The sequence below is a fragment of the Sapajus apella genome, unplaced genomic scaffold (assembly GCF_009761245.1).
Source record: "Sapajus apella isolate SASKATOON/1434 unplaced genomic scaffold, GSC_monkey_1.0 scaffold83, whole genome shotgun sequence".
NCBI classification, from domain to species: Eukaryota; Metazoa; Chordata; class Mammalia; order Primates; family Cebidae; genus Sapajus; species Sapajus apella.
This window is the reverse complement of record NW_022437023.1, coordinates 1,190,221-1,213,628: the sequence shown is the minus strand read 5'-3', so window position 1 is coordinate 1,213,628 and position 23,408 is coordinate 1,190,221. Positions and strand designations below refer to the sequence as shown.

Here is a 23,408-nt window from a genome sequence, read left to right as displayed (position 1 = left end):
CGTTCCCAGGAAATGCTGCCAAGACGCCCTGTAATAGAGAGAGAGAGAGAGAGAGAGAGGGCTGCGGCGGCAGGAGGGCATGCAGGGGAGACACGGAAATCTATAAAGCCTGCTGCTGGGAAGTTCTGGATCCAAGACTCCTCCCTGCCTTTCCAAGCTCCATGCCAGTTCACCCCATGTTCTGTAACATACTCCAAGACGCAGAGAAACGAGATTGCTCACGGCGGTCCCTTTCCCTGGGGAAAACCTCACCCTCAGCTGGAATCTGTCCCTGTAGCAAGACCGCCTTCCCCCATCACCAGCAGGAGGTGCCCATTTCTGGGGCGTAGCCCCAACACCGGCTGGGAAATTTTCCCTGAGATTCTGGGTGTGGAAGAGCCTCTCGTTGAAACAGACACCCACCTCGGAGGGACATGGAGCCCCCAGGAGACTCTGCCCAGGCGGTCTGAGTGGAACTGGTTCCACAGCTACAGCACAGGGAAGGGAGAGGGTACTGTCCTTTCTGCAGAAAAGCCCCGTTCAAAGCTCAGCGCTGCCTCCCAACAGCCCCGACCCTCACCCCGCGGCCTCTGATGTGCTTCTTGGTAATGAGCTGCAACAGGGACCCCGCTACCACCTACATCTGTATGCACAGTGCCCTGGCCGCTTGTTTAGATGTGTCGGCTCCTTTCTTCTCTCCTTTTCCTCCTCCTGCCACTGTTCGATTTCTCGCAATCGGCTCAAATAATTCTTTTTTCACCAACAAGCCCTCCAGTTTCCAGGACAGCCGACTCAATTGCTTATGGGATATCCACAGCCTTGGAAGAAATTAAAACTGGGAGTAGATTGGGGAGGATTCTGTGAGCTGAGTATAAAGAAAATGACCATGTTTTCAGAAAACAGAAGAAAAGAGACATGCTCCTGCTTAAAGCAAGAGAATAAGTAGGACTGGAGACCAGCCAGGATCAGAGACAGGGAGGGTGCCCAGAGTAACCAGGAGATTACTGGCAAAGATGCCATTCCTGCAGAAAAGCCCCCGGAGGTCGGGATTAGCCCGTATTCATCTGGAATGCCCCTTACACTTAACAGTACCACAGGTCTTGACAGCACAACTTAAACCTAGCTTCACAAAATGGAGATGATGAGGTATTTTCTGGGTAACCACATCAGTGTGACTTTAGCATTACTGAGCTATGTGGATTTGCCATGAAATTGAATAGTTAAAAGCAAAGAGTAGGCTGGGCGCTATGGCTCAAGCCTGTAATCCCAGCACTTTGGGAGGCTGAGGTGGGCGGATCACCTGAGGTCAGGAGTTCAAGACCAGCCTGACCAACATGGTGAAACCCTTTCTCTACTAAAAATGCAAAAATTAGCCAGGTCTAGGGGCTCATGCCTGTAATCCCAGCTACCCAGGAGGCTGAGACAGGAGAATCGCTTGAACGGGGGAGGCGGAGGTTGCAGTGAGCTGAGATTGCTCCACTGTACTCCAGCCTGGGCAACAAAGAATGAAACTCCATCCAAAGAAAAAAAAAAAGTAAAAAAAGCAAAGAGTAATTGCCTGCTATCTGTAAGCTGTAATTTAATCTAATCATGGACAAAGCCCCAAAGAAAATATTCTCAAAGCATTACATTTTTCTTCATACACAATTTGTTATTGACATTGGGTAATGTATTCCATGCCTTTAAAGGAACTCTTACTCATGGATATCAAAGTGTGAGAGCAGTCAGAAGAGTGAGAGATTTGTTTAATTTTCAACAGCGTATGAAATACCATTCTGGCAATGCTCTGTGACTCCATTTCCTCCCTTAGCTGACGCACCCCCAGACCTAGAGAGAGACAAAAAGAGTACCCTCCTCTTCCATAAGGCACTGAGATGGAGCAACAAGAAGCTGGGTGCTCCTGGGGTCATTCCAGTCCAAATCTGAGACCCAGATGGCCCCCCCTTTTCAAACACAGTCTCCCAGTGCCCTGCCCCCACTATAATGCCACCTATGAAGTAGTTTGAAGGAAGCCCTGGGTAGCTGAGGTGATATATGAGGCCCTTGATGAGGCGGATCAAGGACGAGTCCCTGGTCCCTGAGTATCTTTGAGGACCTGATAAATGCGTGCAGGGCTTTTTGCAGGAGGAGGAGAATGGAACCCACTAAAAGATTTATAGCTGTAATTATTATAAGGCTCTGCCAAGACAGAGAGAGGTCAGCGGGACGGAGGGGAGCGTGGCAGCCCTCCGGGAATCCAGAGCGTGCTCCGAGCAGCCCTTCACCTCTGCTAAATGTGTGGATGTGGTTACTAAGCAGATTTAGACATTGGAGCTTCTTTTTCCTCCTCCACCTTTAATACATCAGGAAGACCGACCACAGCCTGAGCTGCTGCTCACCTTAAAAAAAAAACACCCCACAGCAAAATGTCGAGAAAGGAGGGCATGCAGAGCAGCCTCTGACTTTGCAATACTGCCCTTTTCTTTACAATATGCCTTCCCATGGTGGACAGGCCCAGCAGGAGAGCCAGGCTGAAGGCACAGAAAGGCTGGCTCCTAGAAGCCCCAGCGGGCTTCGTGGGCAGCTCCTGAAGGGGCAGCGGTGGCAAAGAAGAGCGGAGGGGAGCGTGTGGATGGTTGTGCGGAGGAAAGCAAAAAGCAACACGCCAACTTCACTAAACCAAAGAGGCTATAAATCTGAGCAGGAACGTGACTGCAGCGGCGAGTTCAGGATGAACTGGGAGGAACGCCTGGCTAACTTGCGAGGTTCCTTCTCAGAGACAGCAGGGAAGGGAAGCATTGATCAGCAAATTCACTGTTAAGTGGCCACTGGGTGCCCCTTGGTGCACGCCCACACGCTTGCCTGTAAGATCCTGCCAAACAAGACCATCAACAGCCAGAAGCCACCGTGGAGGTAGGAGAGCTGGCCATGGGTGGCCAAGGCTCACAACTGCAAGCACAGTGGTTCTGTGCCGGAGGGAAGACAACAGCTTCCTGGGGGAGGGACTGTGGGCCACCTGACCCTGGATGTGTGGAGCGACAGCAGTGTCCCCAAACACAAGGAAGCCGACAAAGCCCACACTGCGTGCCACCACTGGGGTGGCTCCAGCTCAGTCCGTATTTTTAAATCGCCCTGAGATGCATTGTGATAAAATAGACCATAACTCTGTGAAATGGTGTAACGATAACTTTGTTTAAGCATTAGTTTCAAGCCCTCTTAGAATACGTGGGGCCAGTACTGATGCTGAAAGGCTCATTCTTTATATATTGAACCACACAGCTGCCAGGAGTTGCACAAATGTTACCAACTCATTTGTCATGCAAACAGTGCTTCAGAAAGAAATAAAATACTATTATGTGGTATATGTGTTAGGCAATCACTATATCAAATTCATGGCATTCCGTGCAAACACAGGCAGAGAAAAGGAAAACAACACTTGGTGAGAGAAATCACACCACATGGGAGCAGCTAAGTCGGGGGAGATGGGGAGGCTAACAGCAGAAGCTGACCAAGCCGAGGCTGTAATTTTCCCAGCAATTGTGGCCGGTGTTGAACACCCTTGAAGTGGAGCAAGTGGCAGGAATGCAAAACCTGGACAGAGCATAGCAGTGCCCAGGGTGCCAGGGAGGGGAGGGATCTAGTGGGGAGTGGGCAAGGGGGCTGTTGGGACAGGGATTCCAGGGAGGAGGGGCCTGGGGGAAAGGGAGATTGGAACCGCAGGGGTAGAAATGGATGGAACCTATTGGGCCAGCAATAAACGTTTGGGAATGGGAGTGGAAGGAAGATTATAAACTGGCTCTATTTCCAGTTGCCACAGCTTCCCTTGCTTCCCTTAGGGGATTCCTGCTAAGAGCCTTCATGTAACCAAATCACCTGCCCTGTGGGAGGCTCTACACAACACCGGAGACTGCAAAGATGTGGGTTCAGTATAAACACACACGAGCGTGTGCCAGGCACTGTCCCAAGCACCTTAGCCAAACTACCTGTTCTAATCCTCACAGCGACTCCTTGAGGTTTACGGGAAAACAGGTAGCAATGTTAACAGTATGCTCACACATCTAATAGTTGTGAATAGGGATTTGAAATCAAAGTGTCTGGCTCCAAAACCCACATCCTAAACCCTCAGTGAGGCTACAAGACCGTGGATCTCTGGAGTCTTCTATTACCCACATCTCCTTGTGAAAATCTCATTACGCAGACACAGGCCTCCGCAGAGAAGCCTCAACTGCCCACTCGAGCCCAAGGGCATTTGGCTTCTCTGCCTCCACCATGGAAGCTGCCTCCTCTCCAGGCTGGCACTCCTCAGAGGCGAGTGTCTGTCCTAAGGCAGGGATCGCACCTACTTGGTGCTCAGTGTCGCCCAGTTAACACACCCGAAGTCGGAATAGGGTCTCGGAGCATGCCTGGAGTGTACTGTACAGCCCAAATAAAACCGGATCGCACATCAGTCCCCAAGCCCAGAGAGAGGCGCATGATTCTGTCTCTCCATTCGTGGCAGTGACTTCTTTCACCATTAAGCAATTCATCCATTAAATTAACACGACTTTATTGAATGCTTACCACGTGCCAGAGGCAAAGCTAGGGTCGGAGGGCTCAGAGAGTAATACTGCTTGATCTAACAAACAAAGGGAAGTGGAAGATCGGAGAGGGAAAAACAAAACAAAACAAAAATGTAATCCCTCTTGGACCTTCCCATCATGGCGGCTCCGAAAGCCACGTCAGACCTACTTATCATGGCCGATACACGGACGGACTCGACCTTCCCAACATGGCGACCGACCTTCCCAACATGGCGCGGGGCCCCGCCCGCTCCGCCGTGACTGCGGGAGGGAGCAGTTCCGGGTGCGGTGCGCGCTGGGGGCGGGCGGGGGGCGGCGTCCTGGCCATGGCCGGCCTGTCGGACCTGGAACTGCGGCGGGAGCTGCAGGCCCTGGGCTTCCAGCCAGGACCCATCACCGACACCACCCGGGATGTCTACCGCAACAAGCTGCGCCGCTTGCGGGGCGAGGCCCGGCTGCGCGACGAGGAGCGGCTGCGGGAGGAGGCCCGGCCGCGGGGCGAGGAGCGGCCGCGGGAAGAGGCCCGGCTGCGGGAAGAGGCCAGGCTACGCGAGGATGGGCCGCTGCGCGCCCGGCCCGCCGCGGCCTCTCTGCGGGCGGAGCCCTGGCTCTCCCAGCCGACCTCCAGCTTGGCCTACGCGACTCCTGGGGCCTACGGCGATATCCGGCCCTCCGCGGCTTCCTGGGTAGGGAGCCGCGGCCTCGCCTATCCTGCCCGCCCGGCGCAGCTCAGGCGCCGCGCCTCGGTCCGGGGCAGCTCCGAGGAGGACGAGGACGCCCGGACGCCCGACAGGGCCGCGCAGGGCCCGGGTCTCGCGGCCCGCCGCTGGTGGGCAGCATCTCCGGCCCCGGCGCGGCTGCCTTCCGGCCTCCTCGGCCCCGACCCGCGCCCGGGCCTAAGGGCTACTCGAGCGGGCCCTGCTGGCACGGCGAGGGCCCGGCCCGAGGTGGGGCGCCGGCTGGAGCGCTGGCTGTCTCGGCTGCTGCTCTGGGCCAGCCTGGGGCTGCTGCTCGTCTTCCTGGGCATCCTCTGGGTGAAGATGGGCAAGCCCTCGGCGCCGCAGGAGGCGGAGGACAACAGTACGTCCCGGGCCGGCGCAGGGGAGGGCCCTGGGGGCGCGTGTGTCTGCCAGACGACCACCCGTTCCTGTCGGCGCCAGGCCGCGCACTCCCCGCCTTGTCAGCTGCCTGTGTCTTCTCATTTCCAGGCCTTCCTTTTTCCAGCTGTGGGAAGAGAGGGCCAAGGCTTCTCTGCCTCTGCAATAATTTCTGCCTTCACTTTCTCCTGTTCCCCTTTTCTGCCCCAGCCCTCCCTTCTAACGTCTCCCTTTCAATCACAAGCTGGGAGCAGTCCTCATTTGTAGTCACTGCTCCCCTAGCCTCTGGTTTTCTCCCTGGAGAGGAAGCAACACCTCCTCTAACAGATTCACTTCATCCTTTTCGGTTCTTCCCTTTTGACCTCTGGCTTACTCACACATTTAGTGCATATCTGAAGGCACGCCAGATTTCACTGGCCCACAGATGGGATCTGGTTGGGGGTCCCAGCTTTGCAGCACCAAAAAGTCCACTCTCCACTTCTTTGAACCACAGGGACCCCCTTTGTCAACTGATAGCAGCGGGAGGCGCTTACCATTGCTTGTAGCACCCTCATGAAGTGTGTGAAGAGAAAGACTGACTTAAGGATGCTCGCCGCCATCCTTCTGTCCACACTTAAGTTACGTGATTAGACATGCCAGTGAGAGGTCTGCAGGATACAGGCTTGGAATAGCTGAAGATTGTGTTTCTTAAAATGAAACATAGAGATCATTTCATTATACATTTAGGTATAAAGGGCCTCGGTAGTTCACCAATTTTTTTTTTTTTTTGAGACGGAGTTCCGCTCTTGTTCCGCAGGCTGGAGTGCAATGGCACGATCTCGGCTCACTGCAGCCTCTGTCTCCTGGATTGCAGCGATTCTCCTGCCTCAACCTCCTGGGTAGCTGGGAGTACGGGTGCATGCCAACACGCCCAGCTAATTTTTGTATTTTTAGTAGAGACAGAGTTTCACCATGTTGGTCAGGCTGATCTCAAACTCCTGACCTCGTGATCCGCCCACCTCGGCCTCCCAAAGTGCTGGGATTACAGGCGTGAGCCACCAGACCCGGCCAAGTTTTAATCCTCTTTACAAAGCATGAGTGTGACTAATACTGTTCCCAGCTTCCAGCCAAGACTGCATCCTTCCATGCCTAGCAGGAACTGCCGAAATACAGGAAAAAGCTACAGTGTGTGTTAGCTGGTGTGGCGCACGGATGTTTGGGAGTGTGCAGGTCTGTGGGCAAGGGTATCACAGACTTGTGCGCAGACACCCAAATGATTTCCCCGCTACCAGAGCAGTTTATCAACTATGTGAATAGTCTGTCGACCTGCTAGAGAAATTAAGCAGACTTGGGAGTGTCGTGGTACTGTATCTACACTGGGGATGTCAAACAGTATCACGCAGCTGCTGCTCACTGCTGAGATGCTTTAAGACAACAGCGCTAGAATATATGCTGGTGTTTACCTGGACTTCCCCTCCCGTTATGGTGTTAATCTCTGTTTAATATATCATTGTTTACAGTTTACAAAACTGTCCTGTATTTTGTTTTGTTTGGGCCTAACTCCCTGAGTTAAGCCGGGAAGGCCCATTTGATCCCATTTTACAAGCGAGGAAACAGAGGTTCACAGTGGCTGAGTTGCCCAAGAACCTTTAGCTGGTCATTTTCAGCTGGGACAAGGGCCCCGCTCTCTTAATTCTTAATCTAGGGTTTGGATACCCTTACGTTTTACTGTCTGCATTTTAAAAGTGCCTTCCTTAGATGACATCTTTTTAATACCCACCCTTGGCTTGGCGATGCTTCCCACCCCCTGAATGTTTTAAGTAGTCTCTTTTTGTATTCCTTTCTCAACCCACACTTAATTTCCTTTGTGTTTCTTTTCTTGGTCTCAGTGAAGTTATTGCCAGTGGACTGTGAGAGAAAAACAGATGAGGTGAGTTTGAGTTTCTCTGGCTTTTATTATTCCTCCTGAGGATATTAGCATCCATCAGGAGGTAAACTGCCCCAGAAAAAGAATAGGACCATTTTCAGGGAGTGCTTCCTGTAATGTACCAGAATCATATCGTGTTCTGTGATGTTTGTGTCAGGCTCAATTGTGGCAGTGAAGGAATACTTGAAATAGAACTGAGCTCCCAAAATCCAACCTTGGGCTTGTTATGGACACTTTCCCATCAAATGTAGCATCGGGGACTTTGATCTTCTGCCTGAGTCAATCTAGGAGGATGTAGTAGGTTGTTGTTAAGGACCTCTCAAGCTCCCTGGCGCTGGGAGGAACGGCTGGCATTTCTAAGCATCAGGAGGCCAGGTTCTCAATTCCACATTCTCTCTGGTGGTGCAGCTGTGGCTCTGAAAATGCTGTTCTGATTTGAAACATAGGGAGTTTGTTTGAAACACATCTTTAGTGGAATTAGCCCTCTTAGTCTACATTTAGATTTGTTTTATGAAGCTCTAATATTCCCTACAAATAATATTTGGGGAAGGCGAGCAGCCCCATTCATTTATGAATCATGAAAGCAGCGTTATCAAGGAGCTGGGATGCTGGTTCTGGTGACAGTCTGGGGAAGATACAGGGCAATAAATTTTCAGGTCATAAATCTTACCAGGAGGAGTCTTGTGCTGCCAGAGGGCATGACTTAGTAGTCTAATTATTAAGCGTGCAATGCCCGGCCTCCCAAGCCCTTAGGTAACATCTCTAGAAGCCCAGGGTCTGGGAAAGAAAATGACGCATGGTCCTCTGGCCGCCCCTGCATTTACTCTCTTACCCATGTTAATGAGGGGCATCCTGGTGCAGATAACCGTTTTTAATTTCTCTTTGGCTTCTGCTGTGTCATAGTTGGGGGTGTTTTATTATATCCATTTATTGCATTCATCCACCAAATATCTTTGCTTCCCAATTGTTTTGTAAAAACAGAATCATAACAAGTTTAATCAGCCTTCTATCATAAAAACGATAGTTGATGATGAGAGGAAGTAGCCCAGAAACACAGGCAGCCAGAGGGAAGCTGGAATTTGAAGACTTAAAACCAGGAGAAAATAATTTTCTGTAAGACTTCTCAATGCAGTTAGTTTTGTTTGTCTTTTTTATTTTTATTTTTATTTTATTTTTTTGAGACAGAGTTTCACTCTTGTTACCCAGGCTGGAGTGCAATGACGTGATCTCGGCTCACCGCAACCTCTGCCTCCTGGGTTCAGGCAATTCTCCTGCATCAACCTCCCGAGTAGCTGGGATTACAGGCACGTGCCACCATGCCCAGCTAATTTTTTGTATTTTTAGTAGAGATGGGGTTTCACCATGTCGACCAGGATGGTCTTGATCTCTTGACCTCGTGATCCACCTGCCTCGGCCCCCCAAAGTGCTGGGATTTCAGGCTTGAGCCACTGCGCCTGGCTTGTTTGTCTTTTAATGAAGAAAAGGTTCCATGGCTTCTATTTCTTGGTCCTTCACATCTCTAAATGAATCAGACCCACAAGTGAATGGCACATTTGTTCCCTGGCTGCTTCTGATCTGGACACACTCACACCCCACTTGAGTGAGCCCAGACAGGCACCCTCTAGGTCCTCACTACAGTTGTGCTCCGTGGGCAGATGACATTCCACACCTGCCAGCGAGGGCTTCAGATGCAGATATTCCATATTTGTACCATTGAAATCTTCATCAGAGCATCAAAAAGCAGGGGCTGGGCCATCTCAGTGCAGGCTTTGTGGCACTGAGATTTCATGGGGCACCTTTCTGGAGAGTGTACACAAGAGCAAGCAGGTCGGGACATGTTTCTTGGCTTTGGTGAGGATCTTGCTGAAAGTTTTATTCTTTGCATAGCTCCAGGCTCACTGAGATTGCAGACGGGCATTTGAATTTCAGATTCGTGTTCTTTCCCTTTTGGGCCGTTGAAGATTGTGACACTTTGTGTTTTTCTTTCTGCCTTTGTGCTGTCGAATATGTGGGGACAGGCTGGGAGTGGGTGTGTTGTCTTCATCAGGCCGTCTCGTTGTCTGGTACCGTCTGTCCTCCTGTTTCCTTTAGGTGGTAGCAGCCTCTGCTGAGTGGTTTGAGTTCTCACTGAATCCTACCACAATCCTTACTCAGATGAGGGCCCTGAGATTCCACCTAAAGGGAAACGAAATAGCAGCTGCAGACATTCTGCCCTGTCCCCACCCAGCTCGGCAGTTGCTCTTCCGTCTCAGGCAGCCGAGCGACTGCATCATCCCCCCACCACGTTGCCTCTGCTCAGTCCTCTTGCTGGTCATCATTCCAAGGGGAAGGCAGGAGCCAGGAGCCTCTGGGATGCAGCTCCTTGGTTACAGTGTCTGCTTTTCAGCTCTGCCTCTGCTTCTCCAAGGTCTTTCTCAGGCAGTTGAACCAATATTTATCAACTCTCTCCCTGGCCCCAGCACTTGGCAGAATTTGTTTCTATTTTGTAAAGGTAGTAGATGTTCCTTGACAGTGTGGCTGGAGAGGTAAAGACAGACCCCTCCCACCCACCCCTCCTTGTTGACCACTTGTCCCGTGCCTTTTCAGTTCTGTCAGGCCAAGCAGAAGGCAGCCTTGCTGGAGCTGCTGCACGAACTCTACAACTTCCTGGCCATCCAAGCTGGTGAGTAAGTCACGTAAGTCCTAAGATTCCCCTTGCAAGAGCTATGGGCTGCTGTCCTGGTTCGCCAGGCTGATTAGCTACACTGAGGCTGGCTGGGGAAGACACTCCCTGGTTGTCTCCCAGAAGGCATATTCAGAAGCTGAGTCTCACCTTCTCGCTTCCCCAGTCAGGCACATCTTTTATAAGCCTTGTGTTAGAACAAAACAGTTTTGATTCTTGCCCCTCTTTAAGGGAGGTCCTGGCACATGCACAGGCCTTCCTGCAGATGCCCAATACCTAATGCTTTGGGGGGTCTGTTTGGCATTGGAAGGGGCCAGGCCCCAAGTGTTGTCAGAATCTGTATCCTCCATCCTAGAGGGACCCTCTGAACCAGATGGTTGGCTGGTCCGTGGAGAGGCCTCTTGCCTGTGCAGATAGCAGTCAGTCTGTGTGGTGGGCCCCGGTGTCACATCTGGTCCTGACAACCATCTGGCTGTGGGACCTTGGACAGAGTCCCTGGTCCTCTCAGGGTCTTTGTTTCCCTGTCCCACCAAGGGCTCTTGGGTCTATCTGTTCTCTACAAATGAGAGTCAAGTGCTATCCTCTAAAGGAGGGCATTCTCTGCTCCTCTTTGAAATGCCCCTGAAAATGCATACTCTACTGTCTTATTTGGTGAACTTACTCCTTGAGGCCAGAGACGTCACCTGCATTATTGTGTCCTCCCCAATACCTGGCATCCAGGAGGCTCTCAGAATCACTCGCAGCTGACACAGGTGAATATCAGCGCATGCGCCTTGTGTTACATATGCTGGACAGAAGAACCAGACAGAGCAGTTCCATCTTAAGGGGTATTCAAGAGGCACCTCTTACCTGTGGGGTAAGAGGACAGGTCTTAGGATTGTGAAGTCAACCCTTGTCTAAGGTTTCACTGGGAAATTGGGGCCGGGTAGACTTGACCTGGGCCCTCAGTCCTCAGGGTCAATCTCATGAGCATCAGCTCTTCTGCCTCCTCTCTTGAAAGTGGGAGATTGAGATGGTAGGGGAGGCATCCGTGAGCACCTGGAGGAGAGACAGGTACTGGGGCACCTGCTCATAGCATCACAGTCATCATAGGACTTCCTCTATATGGCCCAGGTCCTTGGAATGTCAGTTCTGGCCTAAGAGGGTATTCCAAACCTTTGTGTCTCAATTGTGGTCCAAGGACTTCATAGCATCCGCATCACGTGGGAGCTCACTGGAAATTCAGAATCACAGGTCTCATGCCAAACCCAGTGAATCAGAGTCTGTCTCTTCAGATCCCCAGGGGATTTGAGTGCACCTTAAAGTTGAGAAGCTCTGCTTGAAATTGGGTCCTAGTAGATATTTCTCTTCCATTCCACCCTCCCTGTGTGGTCCTGCCTTATGCCCTCAAGAGCACTGCCACCTGTTGCCCTCTGACAAGCCTGGGGGGCAGCCTTGGCAGGAGTGTGCCATGCCTGGCAGAAGCTCTCTAGTAGTCTTCAGCCCCTCCCCTCATCTCCTGTAGGGATCTGCCGTGGGCTGGGCAGTGTGCTCGCCCTTGCAGGATGTGAGATAACTAAGCTCCAGGTCCTGCCTGCAAGGTGCTTGGGGTCTAGAAGAAGAGACAGGCCACCTACTTCCCTGACCACTAGGTAACTTAAAATGTAATTAGACAAGAACCAAGAGGCCGGAAGTTCTAGGGGGCACAACGCCTTTTAGCTGGAGCAGTCAGGAGAGTGTCACAGGGGAGGTAGCATCTGTGCCAGGCCCTGAAACCCAGGTAAGACTGGTTATGTGTATGTGGGGAAGGGCAAGCCAAAGCGGCAGGGAATGACATGTCGCGTGGGAAACAGCACCTTCATGGAGGAAGGGGAGAATGAGGGAATGAAGTTTGGAAGTGTTGGTTGCACCCCCCATAGATGGCCTTGGATGCCAGGCCACCAGAGCTTGATCTGGCAGGCAGTGAGGGCCAGAGAGGCTTTGAGCGAGGGAGTATCATGCTGAGAGCCAGGTGCCAGGAAGGCAAATACAGTGGCAGCCTGAGTGGTGCAGTGTCATTTAAACAGAATCATTTTCAAGCATTATCGACAAAACAACTGGATTGGAAAGGGGAGAGGAGGAACCGAATTAGGAAGCCATCTAGGTGGTCCAGGCAGGCTTGGCAAGGGCAGGAAGAGTCCTGGTGGGAACAGGAGGATGCTAGAAGACAACTCCATCTCAGGGGACCCCTGGGGTCAAGATCAACTTTGAAGTAGGAGGATTTGGCTGTGTTGGGGGCGGGGGACAGGTTCAGTTCAGTTTCAAGATTTTAAAATGTGACCTTCAGCTGTTCACTCCCCTCAGCATGCAGACACACAGACACCGGCCACCCGAAGCCTCTCAGGCTGTGCAGTCAAGGCAGTCAGGCCACGCACATGTGTTAAGGAGAGTGTGCGTGCTTGGCCCTGTGCCCTCCCTGCTGTCAGGGAGTCAGGCAAACCACAGCACGGGAGCAAGAGCTGAGGGCTGTGGCAGGCCACCATGTCTGGGGTCATTTCACCAAACAAAAGGCCCCCAAGGGCTGAAGGCTTCCCAGAAGAGATGACCCCTGCACTGGACCGGAGAGGTTGGGCAGGATTAAGCGGGAGGCTGCCAGCTCCATCCTATGGGAGCAGGCCTCCAGAGCCGCTCAGGGGAGCTGCCCCTTGGTGTGCCACGCTGAGGCCCCACTGCCCAGCACACAGACATCCTCTTCCTCCAAGGGGCCCCTCAAGACAATAGGCCTGGAATTCTAGGTTGCCTGCCCGTGTCATGAGTCAGAATCCCCATGGTGCCCACACCCTCCCTGCCTTTCTTTTTTCTCAGGCTCTGTTTATTTATAGTGCCATTCCAGTACCTTCCGAAGCTATCTGTCTGATCCTTTTAGGGATCAATTGCAAAGAGACCTTGATATTGGGCAGCTTTTTAGTCATTTAATGCAAATCGCCACACTGCTTTGCAGGTCAGGTTTTAATGATCTGGAATCGATCCAAGCTAAGTGGCTTTTGATCTTGCTGCAGAGTGAAGATGCCCCACAGAAGCCAGGGAGCCGCCAGGCCACATGCTCCTTATTAGAGCTGATGGCTTGATTCTTGCTGCATTTTTTAGTCTGTTTCAGAGTGATTTTTTTTCACTTCCTCTTTGTGTTTGAATGTGTGGGTTTTTTTTTCCTAGGTAATTTTGAGTGTGGAAATCCAGAGAAGCTAAAAAGCAAATGCATTCCTGTTATGGAAGCCCAGGAATATATAGCCGTAAGTAGGCTTCAGCGCTTATCCATTCCTAGGGGGGCCAGGTGCTTTCCTATTGCTCTTTCAAGCCCTGCAGGGGTTTTTGTTTTTTGTTTGCTTTGTGGCTTTTGTACTAGGCTACCTTTAGTTAAGGTTTGCTTTATGGCTTTTTGTGCCTTAAGTTAAGGCAGCTGTGGTAGTGACTGCCCCAGAGCCAGGCCGCTGTGCGCAGGGGGTGGCTCACTCCTGCCACACTGTAGGTGGGCCTGTTACTTGCTTCTCCCCTTGCCCTCTCCTTTCAGGAGAAACATGCTGTCCATTCTCTCCCTTATGATTACCATTCAGACTGCCTAGGGGCCGTTTGATTTCCTGTGTGGCCTCAGGATGGTAGATTATAGAACCATGGAACTGGCATTCCAGGTTGCCTGCCTGTCCAGGAACTTAGGGGTCATCTGGTTCCATTTGCATTCACAGATGAAGAAACAGGCCTGGAGAGGTTCAGGGACTTGCCTGAGGTCAGACAGGTTGTACCAGCCACTGGGCTCACCCACCCCCAACCCCCAAAACCGTTTTATTCACTTTACCCCAAGATGAGCTGCCAGCTCTCTGGTCTCGTGCGTCTGCCCTTGAGAGAATCATATTCTTTTGGCCGCCTCAGACCAGAACTGTTTTCCTGTGTATGCTTCCGTATCACCTCCTCTGGTTATAGCCTCTTCCTTGGCTTTCATCAACCCCAAATTTCTTGCCAGTCTGCTGTGCTTTTAGCAGAACGGGGTTTTCAGGCTGTGGAGGACACGAGAGAGGGCTTCCTTAATCCAGCAGCAGAATAATGTTGCAGCTGCTCTGCCCAGACACAGAACTAATCTTCTCCCGCGCTCTCCCACAGAATGTGACCAGCAGCTCCTCCGCCAAGTTTGAAGCCGCACTGACCTGGATTCTGAGCAGTAACAAGGATGTGGGCATCTGGTGAGTATGGGCAGGGTGGTGGTGCAGCATGGGTGCCTGCAGCCACTGTCCTTGCTCATCAACTGACACCTGTGCTCCGACAGAGCTGTCTCAGGTCTGAAGCTGAAGGCTGGGTCTCCCAGCTGAGTCGTGTGGGCTAGGATGGAAGTGGGGCAACAGAAGCAAGCAGCATTTGGAATGCAGTGTAAGGAGTAGCTTCAAGATGAGACACAAAGTCCAGGTGTTAGGGTGTTAGCCTGGTGTTCCAGCTAAATCCTGTCTCAAGTAACTCAGTCTGTGCCTTTCTCATTCACAAACCCCACATGGTTTGCTGGGGAATGCATTTTTCTGCACTTCCTTTCCTCAGGAGCTAGTTTTTATTTGTAGGTGAAATGATTCTTCCTATATGTTGGTTTTATTCACTATGGAAATCACATAAGGAAATACTGGATTATATTCTGACCAGGCGGTTTCTGCTTCATTTTTATCACTGGTGAGGGCTGTTAGGAAAGATAGCAAACCCTTTCATGAGGCTGAAAGGCTCTATCTGGCGGCCCAGCCCAGGGGGAGGGCCGTGCCAGCCAAACATCTGGGCAGCCTCGAGAGACCCGTCCCCTGCTGGAAGAGCTGCGTCACCTACCCGATTCCCACTCTCTGTGTTTGTGGGGTCTCTGTTTAGGTTTCGACTCTTGATATTAAAAACGCTCTCTAGAGTTTTGTTCTCTTTCTCTCTAATCCACCCAAATTACTAATTCCATCAGTACTGCATCCAGTAGAAGCCCCTCAGGCAGCTCAGCCTCAAGCTGGATAACTGGATGCATGGCACGATTAAAATTCGTTGACTTAAAAAAAAAAAAGCTGCCTTGAGTAGCTGAGCAATTTTCCTGTGTTAGAAAAGGTGGAGAAGAATACGGATTTTATCCTCAGCAGCAGTGCTCACTGAAGCTGCTAACACAGAAGAATGATGACACTCGCCTTTTCATGTTGGGGAAGGCAGCCTGGAGGGCGGCTGAGCCGCTCAGGATGACCATGTTGAAAGTGCATCCTGAGAAATCAGGACACTTGGGATGCCAGCCCTTCTAGCCTGCAATATCAGGAGCATGATATTCTCACCCTGGGCCACTTAGCTGGAAGAAGGCCCTGGTGTCCACATCTCTGCAGGTCCTGACACCACCTGGCCGGAGACCATGGTGGCGCTGTGGCTGGGGTCTGGCCTCGGAGAGCCTGGTGGTTTTCATTCCCCATGAGCCTCATGGATGCCCTGTGATCTTTACACTTAAACAGCTTCCGTGCCTCCTTGTCAAGGAGGAAAAGCGCAACCTCCCAGATTCTTTCAGTTCTTGCCATGCAATTGCAAAGCTAGTGATTCAGTAAACATTTCCATTTCTCTATGCTGGGAGGTGGGAATCCAATTTACAGTTTAATCTCCTGCATGCTGAGAGAGGCTGTCAAAGACCCCACAGAGGGGGACGTCGCTTTAGCGGTAGGGGTTCAAACCTGCTGCCGTCTTTAAAGCTTTATTCATTCTAAGTAGCCAGTGTGGGAAATTTCTGGAAAGAGTGCAGCCAGGATACCAAGACTATTCTATAAGCAAGTAGAGGCCTTGCGTCCCCTCCTTCCTTCCATTCCTCCTGTTTGAAGCGCCTCTCTTTGGACCTTTTGAACATGTTTAGAGCCCTGTGTCCTTTGCAGGTTGAAAGGAGAAGACCAGTCTGAATTGGTGACGACCGTGGACAAGGTGGTCTGCCTGGAATCTGCCCGTCCCCGCATGGGCGTCGGCTGCCGCCTGAGCCGCGCCCTGCTCACTGCTGTTACCAACGTGCTCATCTTCTTCTGGTGTAAGTCTTCGGTCACTTTCCCTCCCCTTCTGTGCAGTCAGGTGCACTCCTGGGCATGAGTGATGAGCTATAGAAATTCCAGGCCCGGAGGGTTCATTTCTGTCTAGTGAACCTGAGGTCTGTCTCAAAACAGAGGAGATGAACAAGTCAGCCTCTGCCCTGGGTTGTCTTTACCTTTGGAGATTGGTGGCAGGAACGTGAGGATAAGTAGAAAATGTCCTTGATTCAGGGCAGGGGACTGTCAGATTTCCTGAGTGGGAGCCGGGCCCCACCCCTTCTGGGCTCTGCAGGAATCCCAGTGTGAACCAGCTTCCAGCAGGATGCACAGTGGGGGCTTGGCCTAATTTTACTCCTTGAAAAATGTAAACATCTCCTGGAGAGCTACAGATACCTGATGAAAGCAAGAAGGACTCAGGGTGCTGAGCTGAAAGGAGAGCACCAGTCTTATCTCCTGACATCAGGGGCCGCCTTTGAGCAGAGACCTCAGGGCGTCTCTGAAGGCGAAAGGCCAAGTCACAGAAACCACTGCTCTCCAGAGCTAGTCGGAGCTGCAAATCACAGACCGCCTCGGTGTACACACAGCTCCCTCCCCCACGCCATCAGGCACAGAAATCATTATCGGCAGCAGCATCTCGGAATACAAAGGGCCCCGGCATGTATATATGTATGAAACACCGTGTTCTGGTTCACAAGGGAGGAGATGAAAGCTCCGGAATGAGGCTGGGAGGAGCCGAGATCTGGACGGCTGGGGATGCCGCTGTGGTGACAGCCGGCGGGAGGAAGATGATCACTTAATAGTCTGTGCTCCTTCTGCATTTCTGCGTCCTTTGTTTCCTGCATGCTGGCCCTGAGCCTGACACCTAGTAGGCACCCAAACCCATGTGGCGGGTCCCCGATGGCCTCCATCACAGCGTCTTGTCCGTGGTGAGACCCACTGCCAAAGGAGGTGTGAGGGAGTAATGGTGTTTTGTTCTCTCACAGGCTTGGCTTTTTTGTGGGGGCTCCTAATTCTCCTGAAATATCGGTGGCGGAAGTTAGAAGAAGAGGAACAGGCCATGTATGAGATGGTGAAGAAGATTATAGGTGCGTGGCCCCCTAGTGAAAAAAGGGCTGCCAGTGCCCGCTGGAAGGTCCTTGCCCTAAACGGTGTGCTCTCTCCTGCAGACGTGGTCCAGGACCATTATGTGGACTGGGAGCAGGACATGGAGCGCTACCCGTACGTAGGCATCCTGCATGTGCGCGACACCTTGATCCCTCCACAGAGCCGGTGAGTCCCTGGCTGGGGCACTGGGCATGGGGTGAGGCGGGGTCTGACCCCAGTGAGCTCTACAGAAGGAAGCCCAGAGCCTCGCATCAGATGTCGACCAACAGCAGCACATCCCCCAGGGCCAAGAGTGGCACTGCTCCCCCTCCTGCTGCTCCCCAGCGTGCTCAGCTCTTTATGGAACGATGAGCTAGAGAAGACGTATGAGAGCACAATCCCGCACCTCTGTAGACAGAACGCTAGCAGTGGTGGTACCTGTTGGGAGGCCTTGGGCTCCACGTAGTAGCAGCACACTCCCCCCAGGGCGCAAGTAGTGAAGGATCTCCCAGGTCTCTGCAAGTGGAAGCTCAGAGCTTTATGGGCACCAGGCACAGAACAGTCAGGTCTCCGGTTCCACTGCTCTGTGATTCTCATCGTCCCACATTCCTCTGTGGATATTATCAGCAGGCTGGAGTCCCTCATGGTTGCAGATGGTGGCCAACAGCAGTTAGGGCACTGTCTGCCTTGTCACAGCCAGCAGGGGACAAGTGGGCCTCCTGTTGCTCTCTTAGAAGCAAGAGAAAATGTTCCCAGTAGCCTCCAGTGACACGCTCCTTGAGGCTCTGTTGACCAGAATTAGTTACTTGTCTGTTTATGAGTCAGTCACTGGCAAGGAGGAGGAGATTGTTTTTCAAACTTTTTAAACCATGACCCTCGGTCAGAAACACCTGTTACCTGCAAGTTTGTGGTCCAGTTCCCACACACGCATGTGCACACTCATACATATACATGTAATTGAAAGCAAAGTTTCACACCAGTGAATGGGGTCAGCTTCCAGGGCACATGGCTTCATGGGAAAGGGTGGCAGGGCCATTGTCATGCACAGCTGCAGGGCACCTTCCACAAGGGCTGTGACTGCCAGAGTTGTACGCTGGGGTCTGACAAAACCAGGGTGGAGAAGGGGACAGAGTCGCAGGAGATAGCCAGCAGGGCCCCTAGCGTTAGCTCTGGTTGGGGTCCCTCCCCAGCAGACTCTGCTGTGTTTTCTGGCCAGATGCTGTCATCTGCTGGGTGGTGCTGAGAGCTCACCCTTGCTGAGTGGTGCTGAGAGCTCACCCTTGCTGAGTGCTTGCTGGGAGCCGGGAGACAGGCGCCGCTTGGAGCTCTCCACAGGTGGCGACTCACCATGGCTCACGCACATAACAACAGGAGTGCCCCCATTTGATATATAAGGAAATTGAGGCACAGGGAAGTGAAAGAACATGCTCATGTGATCATGAGCATCTCAGTCACTCTGTGCCACAGTTTTCTTATTCCAAAATGCAGGTGATCCTGCTGCCTTGCAGAGGGCTATGATGAAGAGAGACTTATTCATTCATTCACTTTCTCCACAAATGTTTATTGAGCACCTACTATATGCCAGATATTCTACTGGGTTACAGGGAGACAGCAGGAAGTGGAAGAAACAAAAATCCCTGCCCAGCTGGATCATTTGTTCTCAGGAAGGAGACAGATGACTAGATGCATAAGGAAAAGATGTGATATTAGGTAGTGATGAGCCCTATTAGGTAGTGATAAGCCCTAAGGGTTAGTACCAAGGAGGTGGCCTCGAAGTTCATTAAGTCAGTGCCTGGCAGCCAGGGGCGGTGGCTCACATCTGTAATCCCAGTACTTTGGGAGGCTGAGATGGGTGGATCACATGAGGCTAGGAGTTCAAGACCAGCCTGGGAAACATGGTGAAACCCCGTCTTTACTAAAAATACAAAAATTAGCCAGGCATGGTGGTATGCGCCTGTAATGCTAGCTACTTGGGAGGCCAAGACATGAGAATCGCTTGAACCCGGAAAGCAGAGGTTGCAGTGAGCCGAGATCGTGCCATTGCATTCCAGCCTGGTGGCAGAGTGAGAGCCTGTCTCAAAAAAAAAAAAAAAAAAAAAAGTCAGTGTCTAGCACATGAGCATCATCCAAGGGCAGCATCCATTACGGCTTGGGCTTAAATGGTATTCCACACACACATTCGCTTAAATAAGAGCCTGAGACGGCATTGCAGCTTGCCTGCAGCTGGAGCCACCACCCAAGCCTTTGTGCATTAGCATAGATGCCCCAGAGCTGCGACCACTCAAGTAGCTGGCCCTCAGGGTCAGAGCCCCATGAACCCCAGACACCCACGCCCTGTTTGCCCTGTCTCTTGACTCACCTCCCAAGCCACCCAGTCGATCCAGGCCAAGCTACCCATGTCAGGAGACATTGGCTAGCCAGTCAGGTCTGCCCTATAGATGAGGGCCTGCTTGGGAATGACTGAGGGAGATGGGAAGAGCTGCTTCCTTGGGAAAAGCGTGCAGCTGATTGGAGCAGCTGGCCTGGGAAGGAGGGGCTGGAGTGAGGCACTGCCCACTCAGTGCAGGCCACCTGCTCAGGGAGCCAGTACCTTGGAGCTCAGTCTCCAGGGAGTGTGTGGCCTCAGCTAGACCAGCCAAGTGGGGGCTGCTGAATAGGCCCATGGGGTTTGGTTGATGGCAGGGCCTGACCCCTGGGGAAGCCCTAGCCCCCGCCCTGCCTCCTGACTCACTGGCCACCTCCATTTGTCCTCCCCTTCTGCTCCATGCATACACGCTCACATTCACTCTCTCCACATGTGGGGTTGTGGGGCTGTGCAGTACCATGCTTCACAAAGGGAAAAGATCGAAATGACCTTCCCTCATGGCTTGGGAACCTTCCTGTCTAGTCTGGAAGGAGCGAAGAAGGGGTGAGGGAGAGGCTGTCCAGCAGGGTACAAGGCCCTAGAGACCCACTAGAGAATGGACTCTGGCCACTGAAGGGGCCCTCCCTGTGGCCCTGGTTCCCTAGAGCAGCTCCAGCTTCTTGGCCTCCCCCGTCTGATGCTTAGCTCAGACCATCTCCTGGTGTGCTGTGGAGCGTAGATGCAGCAGCCCAGTGCTCACTCTTTAATGAACCCACCTGGAGCATCCAGATGCAGTGGTGGGGGTAGTGGCACTGGCCTGGCAAGGAGCCCTGCACAGCTGGAGACCTGGGGGTGCTCCAGACACCTCGGCCCGTTAGCTCCCTTTAATTGAATGTGTTTGGATCAGCAAAGGTTGAAGAATCGGTTCCTCATGGCCCAAGACGTTTTTCTCCTCTGCAGTTGTCATGTTAGTACCTGCCAGCTTTTCCTCCCCTCCATAAATTCTATGCTGGAGCTTAGAAATGGGTCCCCTTTGTAGGAAGGGCATCCACAGGCCGGCTTACCTCGGCAGTGCCAGGCAGAGCCCCGTCCCTGTCGTTGCAGGAGGCGCATGAAGCGTGTCTGGGATCGAGCTGTGGAGTTCCTGGCCTCCAACGAATCCCGGATCCAGACGGAGTCCCACCGCGTGGCCGGAGAGGACATGTTGGTGTGGAGATGGACTAAGCCCTCTTCCTTCTCCGACTCAGAGCGATAAGCCCCGGGCAGGGACTTGTTCCCGGTCAGCCTGTCCCAGGACAGTCCACTCCAGGGATGCAAGAGGGTCACCAGGCCTGCTGGTGCTGAATTCACACTTGCCTTGACTTTCGGCCTCATCCTGACACGATTCCAAAGGTCTGCTAGACTCTTAAAGGAGCTCGGCTTGCTAGGAAAATGTGGGCTTCCTTTAAAGGGAGGGGGAGAAGCCAGGGTGATGGCCCAGACTCTCTGCCCTGTTTTGCTGGCAGAAGAGGGGAGAAGGGTTTGCTTTTGGTGAACAGAAAACAAGCAGCAGCTGGCAGGCCCAGCAGACAAGCGTGGGGCTGGTGGGCTGGGGCATGGCCATACCCGGCTTGTCGCCTGACAGGGATGGCAGTTTGGGTAGCAGGGGATGGGGAGCAGCTTGGTCCATGTGCCTTCAGGGGATGTTACCTGGGAGCTCAAGGGTGAAGGGAGAAAGCCTGTGCTCTGGCTGGCCTCTTTATCCTGAAGGGGGAAGGTGCTAGAAATTAGAACAGTGACTGTAGGGGTACCACCTGGAAACACCACGCCCTGACACAGGGCCCCCAGGTCAGGAGGAGTGAGCAGCCCGTGCAGCCTCCTGGGAGGAACCCTTAGTATGGACGGGCTGAGAGCCAAGAGGAGGGCCGGGCAGCCCCAGGGTGGGCACGCCTCAGTGTTGCTTCTCACAGAAGCTGCGACTCTAGACCAGGTCTGCAACCAGAACTCCGATTCAGGGAGCTTGGGAGCCCTGCGTCAGGGCCGAGAGCCCCGCACGTGCTGTGTGCGAAGATCGCCTTGCTTTACTGTGACCACAGCCCCCACCCGGGGCTGTTTAACCAGAACTTCAGCAGCGCAGCCGTCATATCTGTTACCCCAGCCGCAGCTCCTGGCTCGGGCGAGGCGCAGTGGCGGCAGGCTGCCCCCTGCCGGCCACACGGGAGCAGCGCCCGCACCGCCGCCCACCGGCCCTGCCGCCATCTCAGCCCGCTCCCGGGGAGGCAGGCTTCAGAAACACCCTGGCAGGGGGCCTTATTAGTTAAGTTCAAGAGCCCTCTCCAGCGAGTCTCTTCCCCGTGTGTCGTCATCTGCAGGAAGCAGGAGAGGGGGAGCAAACAGGAGATGCCACAGCTGCCTCCAGAAACATTAACCACCCCCTCTCTGGTCGTATTGGTATTTTTTGTTTCCTTAATAAAGCGCCAGTCTCCCTCATTTGAGCAATACTCCCTCATTTCCTCTGATGTCTGGATGATCAGCAGGGCTGGAATCTGAGCGCTGGCCCCGTGGTGAGGCCATGTTCTCATAATCAGGCTCCAGCCAGAAAAATAAGAAACACCGCAACAGGCTTCAGTATCAGGGTTGAAACTGCTGGATGAATAAACTATTTATTAAAAATGGATGTTTCTTGTCCATGGTTCTTTCCCTTCCCCCCAAAGCTATGTCGAAGGAATGGCAATGTGTGGACTTCTCGAGCACCAGCTCTGGGAGAGAGGGCTGGAAGGGAAGGTGGGAGAGGCAGCAGGACGTGGGCTCTGCAGCTCCTCGCAGACCTCTGGCCTCTGCCACTCAGTGACTAGTTCTCCAGCAGGCTGCATAACTCTCACAGCCTCAGTTTCCACTTTTGTAACAGTGTAATCACCCTGCCCTACAGAGTGGCTATGAGGATTGCAACAAGCAGGGCAGGGTGCCTGCCTGGTCTCAGTGGGTGGCCAGAAGTGAGTGCCTTTTTCCTGTGGCTCCATTTCTGCCTCCCCTCAAGACCCAGAGGTTCCCCTCGGGCACCCACCACCAGCACTGGGAGGAGGAGGAAGAAAGAGCAGGGTGAGACATCCTGTCTCCTCTGAAGCCCAACCATTGGGAAGACCGCTCGTTGCCCACCCATGCAGTCTGGCAGGCACATGGGGGCTCCCTTGCCTGGGCTGCTGAGTGTGCTTTGGGATCCCACTGCTCTTCCTTTTGCAGAGGCCCCAAGGTCAGTCACTCCGAGAAGGCAGCCAGTGCTGCCATGCCCCCCAGGACTTGCAGCCTATGGTGGTCACCTCTCCCGTTCACAGTGAGCACCCGCCTGTTACCCTCTGCTAGAGTCAAACAGTTGGGTCCATAGTCAAACAAAGGACCTGGAGGCGCAACTCGGGAAAAAGGGAGCCTGTCTTTCCCTTTTCTCTTCTTCATGGCAGACTTTCCCTCTGCCACGTTTTGTCTTAAGCCAAGAACGGAGCTAATGCAGGACTCTATTTCTGTGAAGCTGTTTGGAGAGCAGGAATGAGATCAAAATAAACTAAATAACAAAAGGCCCCCGCCAGCCCGGCTCCTTCCTTTCTGGAACACGGAGCGCCTTGGCACAGAGGCCCCGAGGTGTGTCCTTGGCTTCGTCAGGCTGCAGACATTTCAGAGCAGGCTCTCCACCTTCCTCAGCTTCTCAGGGCCAAGTCCGCCTTTCAGGCAGCTCTTATTTCACAAGGGACAGTGCGGGGCAGTTCCCAGGTGGGTTTCCCAGGGCATCTTTGGGCTGAAGCAATTGCCGAGAAGTCCCAGTT

The 23,408-nt window shown here is 52.9% G+C and overlaps 1 protein-coding gene across 1 annotated transcript; it reads left to right on the top strand.

The window, feature by feature from the left end:
• Nucleotides 1-4,797: 4,797 nt before the first annotated feature.
• On the top strand, nucleotides 4,798-22,270 carry LEMD2 (LEM domain nuclear envelope protein 2). The gene is made up of 9 exons (XM_032253427.1): nucleotides 4,798-5,597; nucleotides 7,483-7,523; nucleotides 10,107-10,182; nucleotides 13,354-13,430; nucleotides 14,293-14,372; nucleotides 16,044-16,189; nucleotides 17,171-17,272; nucleotides 17,354-17,456; nucleotides 20,719-22,270. Exons 1-9 carry the CDS (start codon nucleotides 4,844-4,846, stop codon nucleotides 20,867-20,869), a joined length of 1,530 nt encoding a protein of 509 aa, XP_032109318.1. The 5' UTR covers nucleotides 4,798-4,843; the 3' UTR covers nucleotides 20,870-22,270.
• Nucleotides 22,271-23,408: the final 1,138 nt, after the last annotated feature.